The sequence below is a fragment of the Antedon bifida genome, chromosome 2, assembly GCF_963402885.1.
Source record: "Antedon bifida chromosome 2, ecAntBifi1.1, whole genome shotgun sequence".
In the NCBI taxonomy this organism is placed as follows: Eukaryota; Metazoa; Echinodermata; class Crinoidea; order Comatulida; family Antedonidae; genus Antedon; species Antedon bifida.
Window position 1 is genome coordinate 35,766,288 of NC_136227.1, and position 24,258 is coordinate 35,790,545.

Below are 24,258 nucleotides of genomic sequence, written 5' to 3' on the forward strand. Positions count from 1 at the left end.
ACAAGGTTGTGATTGTCAAAAAACGAAATATAGCGGTTCGTGTTGTGATTGCAAAAACATAGATTGTGAACTAAGTACGTGGACTGAATGGTCGTCGTGTGAAAACGCAACATCTCGCGTAAGGTCACGTGATGAGGTACGAAAGGCCGAATGCGCAGGTGCAAGGTGTGAAGGACCATATATGGAAGAACAGGATTGCGATATCGCGTTGATTCTGAAGGGAAAAGTGGATATATTGTTTTATGTATCATCGCAGGGTTATTTGTCTGTTATTGTTGTTTTGACTTGTTACAGGTGAGATTATAACCAATTGGAAATCAAACTAAATAATAATTATTATTATATTTATTTACTAAATATACTAATAATAATAGTAAATAATTAATTTATTATTGTGTCAACGTCGTAGTCCTTACAAAAGTACAAAAATGTAGCAACTACAGTATTATTATTATTATTATTATTATTATTATTATTATTATATGTGAATTATAATCAGTATTTATAGGCCTACCACAAATGATGATTTTCATTAATTAGGCCTAATGATGAGGGAATAAAAGGAAAACATTTTAAAAAAGAAAACGTTTTGGTTCAGAAAGCAGGATATATTGTTCTCTGTGTAAATAAAATGAACTGTTCTTTTACAGAACCTACAAGAAGAAAGCTTATGAACATGCTGATGAACATGCTGATGACGATGACAATTCTGACCAACTGTCATATGTTTTGGGATAACGTATAGGCCTGCTATAGTTAAAATGAATGCGAAATGAGATGCTAGTGATGGGAAGTTGGTAATGGTTTGTTTTTTAAATTGGGACAAATAAAAAATACTTCTACAATGAGAGAAAAAAAATTTAATGTATGCGATCATGTGTTGGTATTCAACAGTTGCAGCTTTGTAACTTTTATCGACGATTTCATACAGTAGTGCAACTGCCTATCTACTAATAAATAAACTAATGTAAAAAAAAAAAAGGATTACTGAAGTTGATTCATTAGGTGTATTTATTACATTTGTTTAAACTTGTACTGTATATACATATTAAATAATGATACAAGTCCAACAGCGGAACCAGTGTGTGTTTATAACAGAGTGATAATACTAGTATACATACAGAGTAGGCACAACTGAAACCAGCTAGCAAGGACAACATACCTTTGGTTCTAATAAGTAACATAGTATATGCCTCTTACACTGGCTATTGCTTACAAATTATTAATAAGCCTACTATTGTGTACTTTATCTGTTGATTCATAAACTTAACAAAGTTGATTATTAAAGTTGTACATTAAATAATGCACACTTGTATTAATTTATCTAGTGCCATTGTGATATTTTGATAAAACCTTGTTTTACAAATAACAATTACAGTATACTAAATTGAAAAAGGTGTTCAATGACTACTGCTATACTTTTCTTTTAAATATTTATTTAGCAAAGTTACTGTATCTGCCCCAGAGCAGACCATAAATAATAAATGTTTTATTATTAATACATTTATAAACACATCTTTACAACACATCGACCTATAATTATGAGAATACCATGTTAAAAGCTCATCAGTCCAGAGAGGCAATCAGTCCATGTGTTATAATATTTTATGAACAGTAAATTAGCTTTTAAGCTCTGAAACTGTGTTCAGTTTTGGCCAGTGACTTATTTAAATGTTTTTTGTAACAAATACAACTGGTATAAACACATCCTTCTGCCATTGATCTACTGTATAATTAATTATTTTTTTAGTTTTAGGTTCATACACTGTAGTAGTATTACTGTAGTGATAACAAGGCACAGAAAACAGTCGATGTGCTGGACTCTGTACTCCCGATAGATTCATGCGTATGCTAAGTACATCTTTAATAACAGTGTTGCTATTATTGGTAAATTAGCTAGCTGTCTAAGATCAGTCACCTAACCTGGCGCTCTTAAGGCATCTTTAGTCTTGCTTCATGTCCAGGAAAAAGAGGGACCGATCCGAACCTGCTGCGAATTTGGGAACATTTCCTTGCCGGTTGTTATCCAAGCAGTAGACTCCTCTCGGAAGATCTGCAAGTCTGCCAGTCGTCTAAAAATAGAAAACAACAAAAAAAGATCATTATGATACTATCAAAAAATATTTTTATTTTGTACCAAATGCAATTAGTCTCTTGAAACCACCCCTGACAACCAAAAGTTTCAACATAATTTCATACTACAGTTAACTCTCCCAATACCAGCCTCTCTGAAAACCGAAAACTTCCCCAAAACCAGACTTTTCTTGAGGTCCAAAACCATCAACGAATTCGGCTAGTTCAAAGGTGTCCGGTATTGGGAGAGTCGACGGTATTTAAACTACATTCTGAAAGTCCAGTAGTGAAGCTAGCCTATGAAATCTAATACAAAGTCTACAATGTTTGTATTACCTGAAGTGTTCCTCTGTCTACAATACGAGTCAAGTTGGCTTCACATCCTCCTACTAAAATATGGTCCTTTCCTAACCACTGAGCACAGTATAACTGGAAAAAAGAGAACATTTGATTATTCTAATTTTCAATATATTTTCTATATTTTTTTTCAATAAATAATTTAATTAAACTTTTCTTGTGAAGTTTATGAACTATTTTTACACAATGTGTGTGTGTGTGGTAATGGTCCATCTCAACATTTTCCACAGATGTACTTCCCTCGTATCATGGATAACACAAGGGCCATTTCTTGTTGTCATAGTTTTGCCGAGAAACAATAAAGCGTAAACATTTAATAGGCATAACAATGTATCAGTAGTATAGTCTTGAACAACCTACACTACAAAACCACTCCCCAGCCCCAAATCTAACAAGTAGAAAGTGACAAATGAATATATTTACCAATGAGTTATTGTAATCAATATATTTACCAATGAGTTATTGTAATCAATATATTTACCAATGAGTTATTGTAATCAATATATTTACCAATGAGTTATTGTAATCAATATATTTACCAATGAGTTATTGTAATCTTGAGGGACATTTTTGATTAAGGCGCCAGTACTGTAATCCCAGATCTGTAAAGTCAAAATAACGTAATCTTTATTAACATGTTAATTAATTATCATTTATTCTAGTACAATATTTTGACTTTCGACTTTCCCGCCTCGGCTGCTTTGCTTATATCTCAGATTGCTTTCCTCCAGTCCTGTCTGTTTTCTGCTATTCTCCGAATCGTTTTTATATCTTTTATGCTATTGATCCTAGGGGGTAGTGCAGTTGATTGTTTATGAAAGGTGATCAGGTTGTTCGCTAGAGTTACCGGTAGTTTGGATCGTGGTCGTCCTCTATACTTTTGTTGCTTACAATTTCAAAATAATAGTTTATTGCTCTATTGGCTGGGACTTCTTAAAATAGTAGAATGCAGTCTTTAAACTAAAATATGTTGTTTTTCTTTTTTCAAATATAAAAGAAATGAGCATACTTACCTGTAGGTTGTACTCTTTACGCCATGATCCTGTTACCACATGGTTATGATGAGGATCAATGTCTAAGGCATCACCGCATATATGGGGTCCGTTTAATTTCCTTTAAATTTAAAAGTCATTTAAATTATATTTGTACATTATTATTTTTTTAAAGTAATAATAATTATAAATAATCCCAGGACGATGGGTTCTTTTCGAATCCTGTAATTTTATAGTACAATGTGCTTGATGTTAGATAGTGTAGAACATGTTACCTTATTGAGTGCTCAGACGTTGTGTTCCAGAATTGAACAGTGTCATCCCAGCCACCAGACACAAATGAGGCATTGTCATGAGGATGGAATTTAATAGAGAAGACACGGAACCGATGGCCATCCATGATGGTCACAGAGGGGCTGTAAAGATTTTAAATTTTCTTAAACACAAATGTTCTCAAACATTCAGATAAACATAATATGCATGGTTTCTCTTCGTTAAAGATGCAGGCTGTCTCGGAAAGATTGTTCTCTTTTTTAGTCTACACTATCAACCAAGTTTGACAAAAAAAGTGTGATGTGCCCAAATATGGTAGTGATATGACATCATCATGTCCATATATGGGCACATGACATTGTTGTCACATAAAGTTTGATAGTGTAGACAGAGCTTTAGACAATTCTATTATAATATTCTATTATATTATAAGTAATAATTGTAATTTCTTACCTTGGTTCACAAGTTTTGCAAATCTGTCCTGTGGTAGTATCATATACATTGAGTTTAGTATCTGAGCCCCCAGTGACATACAGAGTAGCATCTTGGTTGTAGGCTGCTGTTAACGTCTGTCTTGCTTCATGTGATGTGTGCAGACACTGACCACTAGACATGTGCCACAGTTTAACCCTACCAGATGCATCTACAGTAATTAATAATTAAACATTAATTAAACATTAACTACTGTATGTAAACATAGATTTTAATAGTTAAACTTACAGTAAGATGTTAACAAGAAAAATCATGAAGCCTTATGCTAAGAATGGACAAACTAGGAACATAGCACTTTTGTACATACAAATATTTTATGTTACGTTTTAAGGATTATACATATACATTTACTAGATGCTATGTTAGTGAGCTACAGTAAAGCCTAAAGCCCATGGGCTTCTTTTTTTTAGGACTCTTGGGTGGGCTTTTTGAGATGGGCCTCTTTTCCAAATTACTTTTGCAAACTTTTCGAGATGGGTTTCTTTTCGAGGAGTTTATGGTAGCAGTTGTACACAACATTCCTTGTATCTTCTCTGGATTATGAGCAGGTATTGTAATGTTGTAATAATGACTTTATCGGTGTTTTAATGAGTTACTACCAAGGAAACTGTACTGCTTACTTATCCCTCAGTTTAAAAACACTATAAGACAATAATCCACTTGCATACTTACACGTAGCAAGTAAATGGTTTTCTGAGCGATCACTCTCCAGATGAGGTTTAAAGTTGATGCTAGTGCATGGTAAATGGCTCTCCTGAGTATCGTGATCACCTAGGCTGTATAAGATTGATCCTGTCTCTCCTGAATATACCTGTCAAACAACATCATTTATCTTCAGACATATTGCAAACACTCAATTATGAATTTTAAACAAAAAAACAAAGGTATCTGAATTTGTTGATATTTAATTAATCATTTGACATAAAATCAATAAGTATTATTATAGTAGTTGATGGCTATCTATCAATCAACAGCATTGGTCCGTTGGATAGACAGTAAAGAGTGTGTACAAAGGTTAACAGGTCTGTGGTAAGACTGTTTTTGGTTGGTTCATTTTCTGCTTCAAACAAACTACATTTAAATTGAGGACAATGTGTAAGAGCACGCTTTGAAATAAATAAAATGTATGGTAAGTGAATGTGATTCATAAAGTATATTAATGAAATTTTTCGAAATGTGCAAACTATTCAAACGAATTAAAATTGTTTTTCTTTAAAAATGAACATGAAGTGTTCCATGCTGAAAACCTTTAAAGCTAGGTCTACACTATCAAACTTTATGTGACAAAATATGGTAGTGATATGAATAGTGATATGACGTCATCATGTCCATATATGGGCACATCAACTCCTTTTTTTTGGTCACAATGTTTGATAGTGTAGACAGAGTTTGTGTTTTAGTATTATCAATATCAGGCACTATTGTGCTTCTTCCAATGTCTCCTTCAGAAGTAGCAGAGATAAAATACAAGAATCTTCTACATTGGGGGCCTAGACATTATGGCTGAGGATAATTAATAATCATCAGTAATAAGTTAATAAGTTGTGTTGTTCATGGAATTCAGTCCTCAGATGACGCACAAAATATTGATGATATCATTCTGCAACAATAGTGACCTATTTATAAAGTATTTACATCAATAACACCATAAACCATCCACATGCATGGGGTAGGAATACAGAATATGATTTATGACATTACACAATTTACAATACAAAGGAATAGTGGAAAGAAAACATGATGATAATTATAGTCTATTTGAAAATATAACCTTAGTGATTGAGGTTTAAAAAGTGAACTCTAGGCCTCCCAAGTCTTGCAATATAATGATTGAAAATATGTAGAATTTAATTTTCACCATGGAGGTATAAATTTCATTATTAATTTTGTTAAAGTACAATGGGTATTGTATATACACACTGTAGGATCATGGAGTAGGCTAATTATTACTCCAAGGTAGAATTGACAAATTGTAGAACAATTTTGATTACAACATGAAAGAGTTTTCATGTTATAATTATCATTTTCTACAGTATGATTGTTCCAAAGACAAATATATGATAGGCATTTTGGAAAGAATTTTGTGAGGACTCTTTTTTTATTTAGGAAGGTTTAAGTTCACTCTTAAGGGAGTAGATTTGGATGCATTCCAGTTTAATAAACATTGATAGGGAATTAATTCACTTAAAAACATTTTTTTTAAGTCAACATATACTGTACTAAAAATGTTAATAAAAACAAATTGATTAAAGATAAAAGTACTCATATCAATTTAAATTTTAAAATTAAAAAAAATTGGTTGATGGTTAAATTAACTATTGAATTAATTATTGTGCATGTACATTCATTAGCAAACATATTGGTATTTTATTGGTTGAATATTTTTACTTTACTGGTTGAATATTTTTACTTTACTACAATCAAAAAGAGAGATATCTAAATTATGTATATGTCATTTAATAGCCCATTCAACGTTGCCTTACTAAAGGGAGTATTTGCAAGGTTGGAATGACATTTACAAACAATGTGTGGGGATGTGTGATGCTGTAGCGCTATGGTTTCCCTTATTCATCCTTTTCCACCCAGCTGCTTTAATCAATAGACGAACTCTTCAGAGAACCAAAATATAACAACAATAACTAATGTGAATAACAAATTATTTTTTTCTCTTTCGTGGGGGCAACTCACTTATAATTCATATTGTACGATCAATTTTACATGTAAAGCTAAAATTTAAGAATAACTAAAACATTTTAATATAATAGCTAATATCAATAAGCTTCAGGCAGAAAAAGACATGTTTTAAATTTTTAATAATCAAATAATCTGTATCAAATAATCTGTATGTATTTCGCAACAACTGAGATTTAATCTTTTGTGTTATTATCTTCAACCAATGATTATTGTTGTCGTTTCTCAGTACATGAAATTGCAGCAGCTCAGACTTTCTTTTTTACTGTTAGTGTTACCTTTATTGATCCATCTATAAATCCTACGGCCAGCAACTTCCCCATTTCATTGTATTTACAGCACATTATGGTTTCATGGCACTCTCTGTAAATAATAGAATAATAGGCTAGTCTGCCATAAAGCACAGTTCATATATATTGTGCACTAAAGACGGATAAATTGATTTCTATCTTATAAATTACGTCAAAACATGCAAATTAAGCTTATAGCTTGGAAGGGTAAACGTAAATTAAAATCGATACTTACACCACTGATAAAATTCGCATGTTCCCTTCCGCCACTGGGTCTTTTCTTTTCACCCTCCTTTCAGAATTTGTAACTTCACTTCGTAGGCTAGCTGGAATGCTGAGTACACTGCTGCTCCGAGGTGTGGAAGACATCTCACTGCCGGCGGAGCGAGGATGGTTTCGGGCCACTCCAGCTCCCGTCACTCCTGCAAGTGCAAGCATTTTAATTGAGTAAATTTGATAAAATGTAAATAGAATTCCGGTTGGTCACAATTCCAAATCTTTGCATACGTCGACAGTGATGTATAAGTGGATCGAATGACATAAATACGTGACAAACGTCACTTTATTTTCCTTGACAACGGACGCTAACTTTTCTAGCTCCAACCTCTCAGGGCACTCAACAATTGACCAAAAAATCAATCAATGTTAACCAGCAGTGCGACCTCAAGTTAGTAGAGAGATTGATCATGCATGACGAAGAAAACAACATGACAAGACTGGACGTACGTACGTGTGTGAAAAGAAGATGGACGAAAATAAAACTAGCTGGGCCCAATTAGTTTGTTCTACTGACGTGGATACTCCTATTTCATACATCAGTACAGAATCTTTTACTATCGGTCGATCCAAAGGTAAACTATTACGTAAGCTAACAATAAAGCTAGGCTAGGCCTAACCTAGCTAGTAAGTTAGTCGTATCGGTAGGCCTAGGCTAGCCTAGGCTAGTACTACTGAGATAGCCTGCTGAGAGGGTAGCTACGCCTAGTACTACTAGGCTAGGACTAGTAGTAGTAGTAGAGAGGCCGAGTCCGTCTGAGCCTAGCTAGTAGTAGGCTAGGCCCGTTGTATATACCCAGGCCAGGACATATGCTAATGTTGACTAACTTTTGGCCATTGTATTGAGTGAGAGGTAATTACTAATTGTTCAATAAGTTAATATATATATACATACACTGTATGATACAGGATTGATTGTTGCATATTTCATTTTAATTAGGCCTAGGCCTATTATTTATTATTTTAATATCAAAATTAAATCAATAACTTAAGAATGAATCTTTTTCTCCAGATTGCAATCTGTGCATACAAGGTAATCTTCACATTTCCAGCCATCATTGTTGTATTACAAAAGGTGCTGACAATGAAGTTTGGTTACAAGATAACAGGTACCAGAATAAACATTACACCTGAAAACAAGTTATAAAATGTGAAAATTATGCATTGTTTAATTTTATCATTGAATATTTTGGAAAGACAATCAGGATAATGCTACACTCAGAACGGGAGACAATCCCTTTTAAGCTCTGTTTACACAGTTCATGGGAACCAAGCTTTAAGTTACATTACAGAGCTGTTGTGTTCAATAAAAATAATGTGAGGTACATGCTGATATGGACATGATGATATCTATCACATATCGGTATCAGAACTAATATCGGCACTTTTTTTTATTAAACAAAACGGCAACGTAACATAACTTAAAGTTTGGTTCACACCAGTGATTTGACAATCAAAAGTGATCCTTCACTTCAATTACTGTTAATCCTTGTGTTGTGTGGGAACCAAGGATAAGCCACCAAATATATATTATTTATTTTTAGTCACTATTTTACACAGGTGCCTCACAAGGTGGAACCACCTTAGCTTCAAGGTGCCTCCGATAACAAATACAACATTATAAAACAGCAAAGAAACTAACAGAAACATCATATCTTCCAGAATTAACAAAAATTGTTGTACTTAATAAAACATGTTTATATTTACAGCACAAATGGTACAACAATCAACCAGGAGATACAGATCACTAAAGGACAGGTACAGTGGTCTTTATTCATACCTGCTGAACAGTAACTAGTTACCTGCAATAATACAAATATAATCTATTAATTGATCTGATGAATTTTGTTGACATTTTTGTTTATACAAACCAATACAATATTACTTTTTAAAAATTACAGAAATACAAGTTTAAATATGGGGAGAAAATTTACAGTATTGAAAAAACTGCAATAATATCAATTTGTCTGACATTGAATTTAGTTGACATTTCTATTTATAATATAAAATTGTTTTTTTTTCTTTAATTGATTTAGAAATACAAGTTAAAACATGGTGATGAAGTTTACATTTTTTTCAAGAAGAATCACTCTGAATGCAGTAAGTATTCAAAATAATGCAGATTATTTTCCAAAAACCACTGATTATATTTAAATGAAATCATATAAACCTAAAGTTTACACTATCAAACTAGTTTTACAAAAAATGTGATGTGCCCAGATTTAGTAATGATATTCTTAAATATGGTAATGATATGACATCATCATGTCCATATATAGGCACATCAAATTTTTTGTCACATAAAGTTTTGATTTGATGTCACATAAAACTTTAGACATTCTCAACTACTGTATATGTCCTTTTTAGAAAAATGATGTAAGTCTGCAAACCTAACTTTACTTGTTTTTATTTGCCATGGAAACCTTTGAACAATATCTTTTATTTTTCCAGATGTAGCTTTTCTTTACCAAGACTCTTTAGAACTTCAAAAGGAACTGGAGAATGACAGCAGTGACCTCCAGAGAACAGGTCATTACATAATGCTAAGTTTGCATGCTAAGTTTGCATGCTAAATTTTCACACTAAGTTTGTATTTTAAGTTTGCATGCTAAGTTTTTATACTTAAGCTCTGTCTACACCATCAAACTTTATGGGACAACAAAATGTGATGTGCCCATATATAGACATGATGATGTCATATCATATGTGGGTACATCACACTTTTTTTGTCAAATTAGTTTTCATACTAAGTTTGCATGCTAAGTTTTCATACTAAATGTATAAGCTAAGTTTATTCAGGCCTTGTCTTTTAAGGCGAGTGAGTGCGATCACTCACCTAACACACTCCTAAACTGCCCTTGAGGAGTGCGATTTACAACACGCCTTAATTTGGTAAACTTCTACACACGAAAATACAAACAGCACACCTACAGCACCCCTGAATGTATTGAGGAGTGCAATTTGTAGCACACCTATGATTTTCAAAAGACAAGGCCTGTTTATTGCTAAATCTATTGCTAAGTTTACATGCAAACTTTGCATAATACATGAAACAAACATAAATTCACATTCAGTAACATTGTTTTTTTTAACAGACTGTACATTAGAATACAACGTCTTGGCATCTAGCCAAAATATGGAGTCACATGACCCTCCATCAGCTAAGAGAGTTAAATTGGATGACCCAAAAGAAGAGGTGGTAGAACCAGAAACATGTGAGGAACTAAAATGTGTCCAGACAACTTCAAGAGTTGTATTGAGTAAGGCCACAAAAACATCTTGTGAAAGTTTGTCTGATGTCCAGACAACTTCAAAAGTTGTATTGAGTAAGACCAGAAAAACATCTTGTGAAAGCCTGTCTGATCTCCAGGCAACTTCCAAGAACATCCAGATCACAGAGGTTGCTCCATCTGGTAAACCCTCTGCATCTGATGAAAGACAATCTGGTTTGCCAGATGTCGTTGACACCAGTAAAGCTGGTCCATCAACTGAGAACAGACGAGATGACATGGAAGAGACGCTGCTATGTAGTATTTGTCAGGACATTTTACACAATGCAGTCAGGTATGTTTTATGTGCATTTTCAGAAATAATAACATTTACCTTTTGTTATCTAATTATGCCTCCAGATGCTGTTACCCCATGGTTTTAAGTAATTAGTTATCCGCTTGGTATACCAAGCGGATAACTCCTTGTTATTGTATGGGATCAATAGTTTTTTTCTGTATTATTCTTGGATCCTTCCTTCCTTTTTGTGAGTCACGTTTCTCTAAAATGTGTAAACATAACATTTCATAACTTTGACAACATATGGGCATTTACGTGAAGTTGTGCACCTCCTATTTTTGAATGACGTCATAGTTGCGCAACGTGACTTACGCGCAATTTTATGAATTTCAATGATTGATTATAGATTAAAAACCAAAAGTCATTTAGTATTGACACTTTGACAAAATTTAAGTCATATCAGGGGCAAACTTTCTACGGATTAAAAATGGCATGTTTCACAAGAAGTTACGCGCGCACGTGCATTTAAAATTTCAAAATGCGCAAAATTAATTTCTAATCAACTTTTTATGCGTTTCTTGTCATTTTGAGCATGTCAAAAATTCCCACGGGCGCGCAATTTTTTACGCACGCGGTGCGCACGTAGCGTTAAAAACATATTTTTTTCTCTTGAATTATATTTTTCAAGTCTTTCCTAGTAATTTTGAAAACAATTTAGACCTTTTCCAGTTTAAATAACGCCATACGAACACGGTGAATTAGACAATTCGTGCGCGTTTTTTATGAAAAAGCTTAAAAAATCGTCAAAATTATGTCTTTTTTTAAACAGTCATAGTTTCTAAAGTAAACCGTGAACCGTTTATTTTTATTACAAAATCTAGAAGTTGATGAGTTGTAGATATCGGATCATGCATCGATAAGGCTAAAAAAACATTGTGACGTCATCGTATGGCCACACGAATGTAAAATATAGGATTTTTGTCTCTTTCGTTATTGCTCATCACATTCAATGGAGCGCATCATGCTTATCTGTATAACTTTTTCTCCTAAATTTATATATTGTGTAGGTCAATCAACTTTCTTTAGCATGAGATAAAAATATTTTAATTTTTATGACGTCATCATGCCTAAAAATTTTAATTACGTGGGTCATTAATTTCATCTTTATAAGTAAATTTTAATCTGTAATAGCTCGTAAGAATAAAATGTGATAATCACGATTAAAACGTTTTCTGGAAGCTATTGGATTGTAGATACGAATTCATGTAAACATTTTGCCAATCGGATGTTGTGCCGTCATCATATGGCCAGTTGAATAAAAAAAGTCGTATTTTCATATTTTGCGTAATAGTTCATCACATTTAAAAGGGTGCGCATCTATATTTTACGTATTCAAATTTCTTCTACACGTTAATATGTTGTTCCTGAGATAATTTCCTCCAGAAATTGCTATTTAAGTGTTTCATTTTGATACCGTCGCCATGTTAAAAATTGGAATAAATGGCGGGTCCCGTAATTTCACCTATTCTACACTGTATGTAATATGTATACAGATTATACTCTTTGCATGTATATACTATATGACACAAATTGACAGAATTCAGCACTAACAGCATATCATATTCTTCAGTTCTTGTCATAATGCCATAATCTTTATCTGTGTGCAATATTCCAACGTATGACGTGCACGTGGCGTTTGTCGTTGTGCGGATAACTAACTCGTCAAAGTGACGAGTTTCATGTCTAGTTTGTTTATTATAATTTAATGAGTATTTCCCGGTATTTTATTTTGATATGTTTTTTTTTCTTTGCTTTCTTTAGCTTGCAGCCATGTATGCATACGTTTTGTGCAGCCTGTTATTCCTCCTGGATGTCTAATTCAAAGGAATGCCCTACAGTAAGTACAGTTACAACTTTTTTTATGAATAAAGCTGTAGTTTTTTTCCTGCCAAGTGTACCTGGATAAACCGACATTGGCCCTTTCCCCACCAAGGGGAGGACAAGACTCGAAAAGTAAAATATCAAGTGGTGCTGTGATCTGCAACCATTGCTTCAAAATATTGGTACACTGATGTAATCCATTTTCTTCTTTTTTTAATTGAATTGAAACTCTACTACTTACTTTTTTTTAATTAAGCTCCCTTTATTATCAAACTTTATGTGAAAAAAAAATGTGATGTGTCCATATGTAGACATGATGATGTCATATTACTACCATATTCGGGCATGTCACAGCCATATTAGGGCACATCACACTTTTTTTTATAGTGTAGACAGAGCTTAAGAATAGACAAGTCCAAAGCTATTCCATCATGAATGTCATTGGTTATGAAGGGGGGTGTTTAAAATAAAACAAATGTCTCATAATTTACTAAAAATACATTATTTACTGCAAATATATAATGTGTTATTGTTTCTTTTTTTTAGTGCCGCACTAATGTAGATAGAATCAGTTACAACCACATTGTAAAGAATCTGGTAGAAGTCTATTTAAAGAATCATCCTGGTAAGTTGGACTGAATGTTATTATTTTAAATTAATATTACAGTCATGGAGACGTTTTTAAAACAATCTTTTTCCAACATCATATATAGTTTCATTGTTTTATTATCTGCTTTGATAGTAATTAAGGTCTTTTTACATTTGTTTTTGTTGGTATTTTCTTTTGAGCATGGTCTTACTGAAAAACAACTTTCAGTTGAGTTAAGTATCCGTGAATAAATAAAGCTTATTATTATTATTACATATCATGGTCTCTACTATTACTGCAAGTACAGATGAAATTGGTTTTTTTTTACAGAAAAAAAAAGATCTGAGGAAGAAATTAAAGAAATGGATGCAAAAAATCTGATAACTCACGATATGGTAAGAGGAAAAAGGGGATAAAGGGTCTTTCACACCAGCCTGTTCCGGCACGGTTCCGGTCCGGCGAATCGAACATCAATGTTTCGTTTTCATGACGCTCCATGAAATGAAACATTGACGTTCGATTGGATTTTCCAGCGCTGGACCGGAACCGTGCCGGAACAGGTGTGAAAGCAATCAACGAAAGATTTACATGCAACATTAGTAATGTGAATAATTATTAAACAGTTTTGATGATGTCTCTCTGATAATGGCCATATTGATGCCCAATTACAGTATGAAACAAGTATAAACAGTGTTTTTCTTGATACAATATAATATATCATATTTATATTTTATTCAATTCACAACCTCCATACAAACCTCCACTAACAGGCTGAGATAAAACAAAACAAAGAACAAAATAAGCATTAAACAACTTTTACAATTTCAGATCTAAAAATGGATAAACTATTTAAAAAAATATCAATATCATAAACATTCAAAGTATTAGCATTTTGAGTTAATCTCTGAAATAAATTATATTATAAGTCATTTTTATAAAAAAATAAAACAATTTAAACTTTTCTAATGTGTTTTTAGGTTTACAAGAAACCAGTACAAAGCAATTTTAGTTTTCTTGATTCCAGTTTTGGAGCAAATAGTAGTGATGATTCCGACTCTGACGAAGGCCTTCATTTGTGAGTAGCTTTAATGTTTTTTTTGGAGAAGTTAAAGTCTAATTCAGTCGTCTTATGTCTTTTTACTATTTTTGCTCACTTGTTATTCACTTTTTGCAGACCAACGTGTAGACAATGTTTGGATTACAACTTAAGCCAATTATCCTCATTTAGCACTGTGCAATTGGTACCAACTTTAGTTCAGAGGAGTAAGATGACCTCATATGGTATAGCTGTACCCATGCCTACACCTCCTCCATATTCTTGTGCGCCGTTCTCTAATCATCTAGTTTGTTGTTGTTGTGGAGATCCCTTTCCAGATCGTAGACGGGATAGTGTTGATATACCATTGCCACGGCAATCTTGTAAGTATTGTATACCAGGTTGTAATCGGAGGTTTTGATTGCCGCCTAGGTAGTTGCCTAGGCTAGGTTATCGCCTAGGCCTAGGTAGTTGCCTAGGCTAGGTTATGGCCTAGGTAGTTGCTTACGCTAGGTTATTGCCTAGGCCTAGGTAGTTGCTTACGCTAGGTTATTGCCTAGGCCTGTAGGTTGTCACCTACGCTAGGTTATTGCCTAGGCCTAGGTAGTTGCCTAGGCTAGGTTATGGCCTAGGTAGTTGCCTAGGCTAGGTTATTGCCTAGGCCTAGGTAGTTGCTAGGTAGTTGCCTACGCTAGGTTATTGCTTAGGCCTAGGTAGTTGCCTAGGCTAGGTTATTGCCTAGGCCTGTAGGTTGTCGCCTACACTAGGTTATTTCTAGGCCTAGAAACCATCATAACTGAGTGGAGGAATCTAGAAGGCACAATGAATTAAATTGACGTAAAGGTCTTAGATCGTTACAAAATTGGAGGCTCCCTATGTCCGTATATGGGCACATCACATTCACAAACAGTTTGATAGTGTAGCTTAAATCATATCTAGCTGTAGACACTTCATCAAGCAGGATTGTTGGTTGAGACATTGTTACACATGAAATGATTTGATTTGAATTTATTAGGAAAATCATCATAAAAATACATACAAATAAACATAAAATATTGACATTACAAATAAATACATTTATAAAAGATTTTCCAGGATAGCCCATAAAGCTTATTAGCTCATAATGTTAATTATTATTTATTTTTAGGTAGTAATTGTCATCTATATTTTTGTCACATGTATTGGGGTTGTCAAAGGACCGACTGCCTAGGCTGTCTCAACAAATTTAAAGGTAAGAATAGTCAAATTGTAAAGATTTTGTGACAATATAATCAAAACTCTGTGGAAACAAGCTTTTGAGCTTAAAAGGTTATCCTCTTCTTTTTGTTATTTATTTATATAATTTGTGTTCTGAGAAAAGGTTAGTGTTACCCAAAATCTCTTTAATTTCTTTCTTTATCGTTTTGATTTAGCTTTATGCTTATTTAATTTGTGTTCTGAGAAAGGGTTAGTGTTACCCGAAATCTCTTCAATTTCTTTCTTTATCGTTTTGATTTAGCTTTATGCTTATTTAATTTGTGTCTCCACTGATACACACATGTATCATTGTAATTTTTTTAAATAGTAATTTGCCTTTTCGTTTCAACAAATTCTGTTGTTGTCAACAGTTATAGCATTAAAATGGGAAACTGTTTTATTGTATAACATTAATGATTGTTTGATGAAAATAATTCTGTATTCTATAGCAGATATAAGCATGCTCTCAATGCGCTGTACATATTTAATGCGCTGTACATATTCAATGCTCTGTACATATTCAATGCTCTGTACATATTCAATGCTCTCAATGCGCTATTCAATGCTCTCAATGTGCTATTCAATGCTCTCAATTACGCTGTTTTACATATTGAAGTAAAACAGGAAGTAGCAAAATTACTAGATAAATGAAAATATTGTTTTTCTTATTTTTTAGATTTAAAATTTAATCAAATGTGTACCACCAGATTGGTGAATGACAATGATTATGAATCTGGAATACTTATGGTAAGTTGCGCTATTTGTTGCTTAATTTGACGCCGTCTTACATTTTCAGTTTTTAAACCAATGACTTTGTATGATTGTGTTGCAATAAATAAAAGGCCTAAGCTCTGTCTACACTATCAAACTTTATGTGATGTGCCCATATATGGACATGATGATGTCATATCACTACTATATTTGAGCATATCACTACTAGATTTGGGCACATCACATTTAGTTTTATGGTGTAGACAGAACCTTAGATTTATTAGACTCTGATTTTGGTCAAGTTCATTATGTATTGGTACGCCTATATGTTTGATTTATTGCAACACTATCATGAAGTTAACTAGTCCGTAAAGCAAAACATTTTCTTGTAAATTGATAAAATACATTTATCAGAACCCAATACTTGGCTAAATACATAGATCAACAGAGGGCGTGCTATTTAATATTTCAATCCATATTGAATATAGGTCTACAGATTAAACTTGAAAATTTTGGACATTATTAATCTAACTAGTGAGTGGCTTCTAAATCCACTACTTCTTGACATAGTTTGTACAAACCAATATATAAACAAAACACACAAGAAAACAACATACTTGGCATTTTGCCAAGTATGGTGGAAATACAGTCCAGGTACTATATAGAAAATGGCTTAAAATCTGTCGTCCTAGTGCAAAGGTCAATGGTATTTGAGTGGATTTAAGTTGATTGCTTGTGGTCAGTTATGTGAAGGAAATTCATTTGAAATAAATGTCAACTCTATACAACAAAAGGGTATTCCCCATTTAAGTCTACTTTTTTTTGTACTTTCATTATTGAGCTATATAAAATGTATTGCCGGTCAAATCAATCTAGTACTGCTGTAGATTACAATGTTTATTTAGTAGGACTTTTTTTACATAGCAAATCCTGCAGTAAAGTCACATCAATAGCATCAAACAAAAGTGGTGAGGCAATACCAGCCAGCAAACATTCAACATCAGTCAGTTAATTAAAACTTTAGTTATAAAGTTTACTCTTTTAAGGCCCATTTATACTAGAAAGGTAACGATCCACAATAAATAGATAAATATGTATTTTTCTTCCATAAAACAAAAGAAATCCTTTAATTATAGAATAGGATTTTAGAGAGTGAGTGGCCGAATGGTTAAGACAATGGAACCATAATTATGTAGCCATAACATCGGCAAGGGTTCTATAGCTCTAGAATGAAAGAATTTCTATTTTCTTTTGGTTTACTGTATGTAAGAAAGAGAAGAAGAATGTATGTTTATCTATTCTCGTTGATCGTTATTGTCCTACTGTAAATGGGCCTTTAGGCTGGCTAGTGCAGTCCAATTGGAGAGTTGACTATAATTCAAATTGATTCTTTAGATAAACTATAGTTTTTAACTATATTACATAAATCTTTCTCCACTTCTTGTTGTGTGCTTGTCAAATCACATGATTTGAAAGTTGTATTAAATAGGTCATAGTTTGATTGGCCGTTATAAACCAGGATGCAGATTTGTTTTTATATCTTTAGTTTAATTATGAAAGGTCACTAATTATGTTTACAAATGGAAATGAAAACTCTATTATTTCATTCATTCATTTCCTTATTTCGGATAGTACATCCATACAAATCATACAAACAAAAAGACAACAAATTTCACCAGGAAATTAATAATAGCAACTTCTACAAAACCAACCTACAATATCCTAAAATATCAATTTGAACCAACGCTGATGTAAGTTGGATTGGGGAAGTACGTTAACTATGGTTTGAATCAGACTATTACAACTGTCATGAATTCTATTCTACTTTTATCGGCATAAAATGCGGCACCCTGTCATACACAATGCTTGATCCGCCCCTGGTATTAAATTGAGATTAAACATCATCTTGTTTGTTTCCTATATGGGTTATGCTTTGTCCGCATTAATCTTTATACACATATATTATTGTAAACAATTGTTCATTGAAAGGAAAATGATTAAATATGACATTGGAACTGCCATGTTAATCCATTCTGTAGTTTGAAATACTTTCTACAACAAATTTTTTGATAACAGTACATTATAGTATATGATAGTTAATAGGGCTAGGGTGTATCATCACAAGTACTAGATCTGGCTAAACTCTTATAGACCTGTCACATCAATCCCCTAGCACACACCCGACGTCAACACAAGCGTTTTGTATGGTGTGCCCTCTGGTGTAGAGTTTTGCCAGGCGATGTGAAAAGAGTATTGAACTTGGCACCAATACTGTATTTTCTTAACATATTTATTTGTTTAATATGCTTTCTTTACACTAAATGTGTGTTTTGGATTGTTTATATTTCAGAACTACATCCAATCCAAAAATATGACTTACCTTGATCTTTTCCAAGAGTGTTTGGTGCGATTGGATTCGAACCGCTACACTCCTCAATTACAGGCCCAAACCACTAGTGCAAGTGTGATTTGCTACAAATGCGGCCTGAAACTTTTTAAAGAATTAGCTTACTTGTATCGGAAAGATATACCAATTAGTGATTTGCCCAGTAAGTATATTATTTAATTAATAAGAAAAAAAAATTCAATTCTCCAATTGAAACAGTTTTTACACCAAATCTATTTAAACCTTTAAAAAAAAAATTTTAAAAATCTAAACTAAATTCACCAATTTACTGTAAGTCTATTACTTTTTAAACGTTATCTACTGAAAAATTAACAATACAATCCAGATTCAAGTTCAATCAAAGTTTATCTGTTCAATAGTGCGTATTATTGCACACCATGTGACCCACAATCGGCCAATCAAATGACAGACAGGAATTTATATTTAGATGTTAATATATTTACATAATAATGAATAGTATAATGCATTAATCTATATCTATCTACTTGACCAATATATAAATTGTTAAGTATTACTATGGATTTGTGAACTTTAATAAACAACCCTTTGATCACGCTGTCAACTATACATTGGCAATTGTAGGATATATGTGGGTTTTCAAGTGGCCTTTGAATGCCTACTTTACTTCTTCCTCGATTTGTTTCTTTTGAAACCAAACATTTCCTCTAGGATTAAATTAAACAATGTAGTTTGTATCAAAAGCAAAGTCATTGTCCATTTTTTAAATAAACATAGGGCCAAGTATATTGCCCTCCACCAACGCTCAAAGTCATTTTAAAAAGTAGATTTACATATTTTCTACTACCCTCTACCAACACTCAAAGTCATATGTACATGTAATACAATTTCAAAACATGTGTTTTTTTTTAATTTTCTTTTTAAACATAATTCATAACACACATTCATAATTTTGAATCGTTTTAAACCGTTTTATGAGTTGAAAAGTTTACATATTCACAATAAAATTTAAAAGTTGACTGATGTAAACATTGTATTATCATCTCAAATCTTTTTTTAAATTTGCAGATGATGTAACCAGTCGTCCTAACTGTTATTGGGGGAAAAATTGTAGAACACAAACCAAAAAGCCTCACCATGCAAGGTCAGAGGTCACATATATCTTGTTTTACTATCTCCTCTCTACTTTATATTTGTTAAATGTTTAACAGTGTTCTTTTTTCTTCTTTTTATAGGAACTTTAATCATATTTGTGAGCAGACAAGACATTGACGCAACCTACTCAATATTTGACCTATGACCTTTTATTACCTGATGTTACAATATAGATATTTGAATAATGTATGCATGATTGTTGTAGAAGTTTAGAAAATATATTTTTATAAAAACATAGTTGCATGTGCTTTCTTTAAGTTGAAATCTTTAAATAATACTTTAATAATCGCAGAATGATAATTTAATATTTACTGTAAAGTATGGCTTTGAGTCAAGTCCTAATCTAACTCTGAAAATCATGTTCAAGTAGGGAAACTAGGAAAGTTCTGGTTCCTCATCTTCTTCATGCGCATGACCTTGGAACGCGTATGTTTTTATTTGCTATTATTTTTACCCTTGACATGAAGTTTATGTATAGTGAATTTTATTGGCATGTGATTACAAGTAATAGAGATATGATCGATAATGTGATTTCACAAAATGGCGTATAAATGACGTCACGGATGAGTGATCACGCTGGAAAGCTTATTAGGATTAAGTTAAGATATTGTGAAAATGTTGTGATCATTTATTGACATTTAACTTTTCGAGATAATTGTCACACAAAATAGTGTATGTCAGAAAGAAGAAGAATAATAACAATATTTCATAAAATAAAAATAGGTGATCATTTTTTTCTAAATGGTCACCCAATAATGTCATCTGCTTGCAGCCCTCACTTGAAATTTTCTTGTTCAGTTCCTCATTTTCTGCTAAATTTATTCTAATCTTCCGTAAGAGGAACAATTGTTATTCAATTGTTTGTTTTTATCAGATAATCATTGTTTGACAACTTTTGTAAAATGACCACAGTGCTGATTTTGCCATTTTCCCCTAACTGATTTACTGACATAATTGTGTGAATCTATTTCGAAAAAACCCCAATTTTCTTTTTTCTAAGTTTACCAGGAACTCATAAGCTTTATCATTAACTTCTGCTATTTTTTATATAACATTCCTATTATTATATATCTCATTTAATCTTTGTGGTTTTAATGTTTAAGGGAAATAAGTTCAGTGTCCTTATAAATTGAACTTCTTCTTCTTACAGTGATATACACTGACCAGGTATTCACGCATGTAATATAATGCTTAATATTTAAAAGCGCTATCTAAACAAAATAATTCCCATTTTTACTCTTAATGAAAATCACATTGTTTTAATTCGTGCCATTCACCCTAAAATTCAGGAAAGAAGTTATGACTAATCATGCCCAGGTTAACATTAACCCAGATCATAAATAGATACTTAGATTTTCAAGCTGAAGCAAAGGTTTGTCAATGTGTATGGCCACATACACATTGAACATTGCTACAAAATACCATCAGACTAATTGTTTATACATATTCCTACTAACTCCCCTGCTGGCTTCCAGACATACATTGGATATTACGATTTGTTAGATGTAAAAACAACTTTTAAAGGCAAAAATGAATGTTTTGAATTTTAGAAAGTATTAATAGATTAACGAGGATATTTATAGTTTAGTTATGTTTTTCGAGGAACCGTGATTCAGATTTTAAATAATGATGTTGACATTTTAAACATAAACACACGCATTCAATATTAACTTGTGTACTTAGCTGGGTATAGATATATGTATACTAAGTAGATAATGTTTTTCGATGAATATTCAGATTTTAAATAATGATGTTGACATTTTGAAAGAGACAACATAAACACGAATATTGAATATTAAGTTGTGTACTTAACTCGGTATAGATATGTTTATACGTAGATAATGTTTTTCGAGGAACCGTGATTCAAATTTGTAATAATGAGACAACAACACGAGAATTCAGTATTTTGAATTGTTATGTGTAGGCCTAGACATAATAATAATAGGTAGGCCTTTAATGAATCCATGTATAACGATAAATAAATTTAGAATTTTAATTCGAATATTATATTAGTGTTCATAGAGTATATTAGTTCTTATTTTTCCTTTTATATTTTATTTACCAAAGTATAAATATTTTAAATATATATCAAATGAAGATACCGGCTATAGTTTGCTTATTGTATTAATATTATACAGTACCGTAAATCTAATTGTAACCCTGGGTTATTATTCTTTGATTGTTTTTGAGTGTGTGTTACTATTAGAAGATTTACGGTACCTGGTTGTAGACCGGCAGCCCAGAGACATTTGGTTAGATGAGCTAGGTACCAATATCTGACTATTTAAGTGTGTTGGGGGTCACTTGAAGTCAATGAAAATGGGAGTCTGCCGGGTACCCCCTGCTGCGTCTAGACCGGGGGGACCCCGAAATGTGCTAAAAAAATCGGCACCGGTTAGATGAGAGAGATACCACCTAATTTTACCACCATGGGATGCCCATTGGCATCCTTATACCAGTATCACAAACGACAGACTTTTTGTCTGCTGCAATAAGCCCGCCAGACCCTCCGAGGGAGGACCTAAAATGGGGCTAGCATAGATGAGTGAGGTACCACTCAAAATTAATGCCAAATGAACAAGTTGTGTTCATACAATACGAAATGGATAACAACAGACTAATTGTCTGCTGCACCGCAAGTGCCAGACTCCCTAAAGTTAGACTAGAGACCCCCCTTCCCCCAACTAGCCCAGCCTAGATATTGTAGATACCACCAGCAACCAATTTTATATGATTTAGCACAATGTAAGCAATACCAAATGACCTATTACAGACTATCTGTACACTGCCTTGGCCCTGGCAGACCCCTCTAAAGTTAGACTAGAGACCCCCCTTTCCCCAACTAGCCCAGCTTAGATATTGTAGATACCACCAGAAACCAATGTTATATGATTTAGCACATTGTAAGCAATACCAAATGACCTATTACAGACTATCTGTACACTGCCTTGGCCCTGGCAGACTCCTCTAAAGTTCGACTAGAGACCCCATTTACCCCAAGTATAGCCTACCTTAGATATTGTAGATACCACCAGCAGCAAAAAAAACCCAAAACAACATGTTTAATTGAATAAAGTTTAACTTTAATCGAACTAACACAAAACAATTGAAAATATAGGTAGATTCCAACAATCTCATGCATTGAAAAGTATTTATTATTTGGCTTATATAAGTTTTAAGTGAAACTCTTAAACTATTTTCCCTTTAGAATGGTAATGGTCATTTTATCGTCATTGATGGGATATATTTTCAATTGTTTGGTGTTAGTTCGATTAAACATGTTGTTTTGTGGGTTTTTTTGCTGCTGGTGGTATCTACACTATCTAAGGTAGGCTATACTTGGAGTAAATGGGGTCTCTAGTCGAACTTTAGAGGGGTCTGCCAGGGCCAAGGCCAGGGCACATAACATTTATGATAAATGGCACCTCTAATTGGCCGGAAAAACACTCTCATGCAGCATGCTACCATGGAACAAAACGATCGTACTTTTTATCATTGTTGAATGTTTTGATATTAGCCTAATTGTTAAAACGACCTTCACAACCAAAATATTTCTTTGTAATAAAATTTATTTTAAATGGAACGCTATAAAAATAATCCTCTGCTTCATCAGAGCATGAATACCTAATAACCAGACAAGAACGTATCTTTATTACGTTTTACTATCAATCCATTTTCATATCACGCAATCCATTTTTCAACAATATAGTAGTATAACAATAACATTTTGATTGAATAGTGAGGGATTAGTTACAGTTTGACTTTGAATAAACCATTGGTAATTTACTGAAAATCCAAAATAAACTTGTGTTATAATACAAACAATATTATTCAATCAAAGAAACGCTCTACTACACATGAGAAATAGATGTCGGTCGATAAACTTCTGACGACGACTAAAACAACGACAATCAGCTAAATGTTAGTGATTTTATTTCATCTCTGGCTTGTTACATTTTTCATGACACATTACCGGACTTCCCCCTTCTCTCGCAATGAACTACAGTACAGATCTTCCCTATCTAGGTTTGTGTATGTAGCATACTACGCTATTCACAAATTACCCACGCATAGCAGTGTTACTAGAGCCATCACAGATTACCTCTAATGGATCAATCATTCACACATGAATTCAAAAATTCATCGACAAACGACATATAGCCTATATTCATTCCTTTTAAATATTAGGCATATTGCCAAGGCTAATAATCGATTTGTCCATAATTATTGCGGTTTGCCGGCGGTTTTTCATAATCTAAGGCCAATTTTTAGGCCAAATCATAATTGTGAGTATAGTTTTGTATTTCCGATGCGTGTAGTACCCTATTTATCTT

General features: G+C 33.0%; 2 protein-coding genes across 3 annotated transcripts; one reads left to right on the forward strand and one right to left on the reverse strand.

Annotated features, from left to right (window-relative positions):
* Positions 1–564: 564 nt before the first annotated feature.
* Positions 565–7,785, reverse strand: LOC144834894 (WD repeat-containing protein 89 homolog). The gene is made up of 9 exons (XM_078689875.1): positions 7,404–7,785; positions 7,157–7,241; positions 4,860–4,998; positions 4,149–4,338; positions 3,698–3,838; positions 3,444–3,543; positions 2,970–3,032; positions 2,410–2,502; positions 565–2,072 (listed from the first exon to the last, which is right to left on the reverse strand). Exons 1-9 carry the CDS (start codon positions 7,604–7,606, stop codon positions 1,944–1,946), a joined length of 1,143 nt encoding a protein of 380 aa, XP_078546001.1. The 5' UTR covers positions 7,607–7,785; the 3' UTR covers positions 565–1,943.
* Positions 7,769–22,018, forward strand: LOC144834893 (E3 ubiquitin-protein ligase CHFR-like). 2 transcript variants are annotated; one of them, XM_078689874.1, is made up of 17 exons: positions 7,769–8,019; positions 8,457–8,553; positions 9,154–9,202; positions 9,481–9,544; positions 9,896–9,973; positions 10,540–10,760; positions 10,827–11,008; positions 12,773–12,848; positions 13,379–13,457; positions 13,752–13,816; positions 14,399–14,496; positions 14,596–14,840; positions 15,605–15,688; positions 16,370–16,440; positions 18,755–18,953; positions 19,838–19,913; positions 20,005–22,018. In XM_078689874.1, exons 1-17 carry the CDS (start codon positions 7,914–7,916, stop codon positions 20,039–20,041), a joined length of 1,827 nt encoding a protein of 608 aa, XP_078546000.1. In that variant the 5' UTR covers positions 7,769–7,913; the 3' UTR covers positions 20,042–22,018. The 2 variants fall into 2 exon arrangements, with proteins under 2 accessions (XP_078546000.1, XP_078545999.1); XM_078689873.1 differs by having other exon boundaries at positions 10,540–11,008.
* The last annotated feature ends 2,240 nt before the right edge of the window (positions 22,019–24,258 follow it).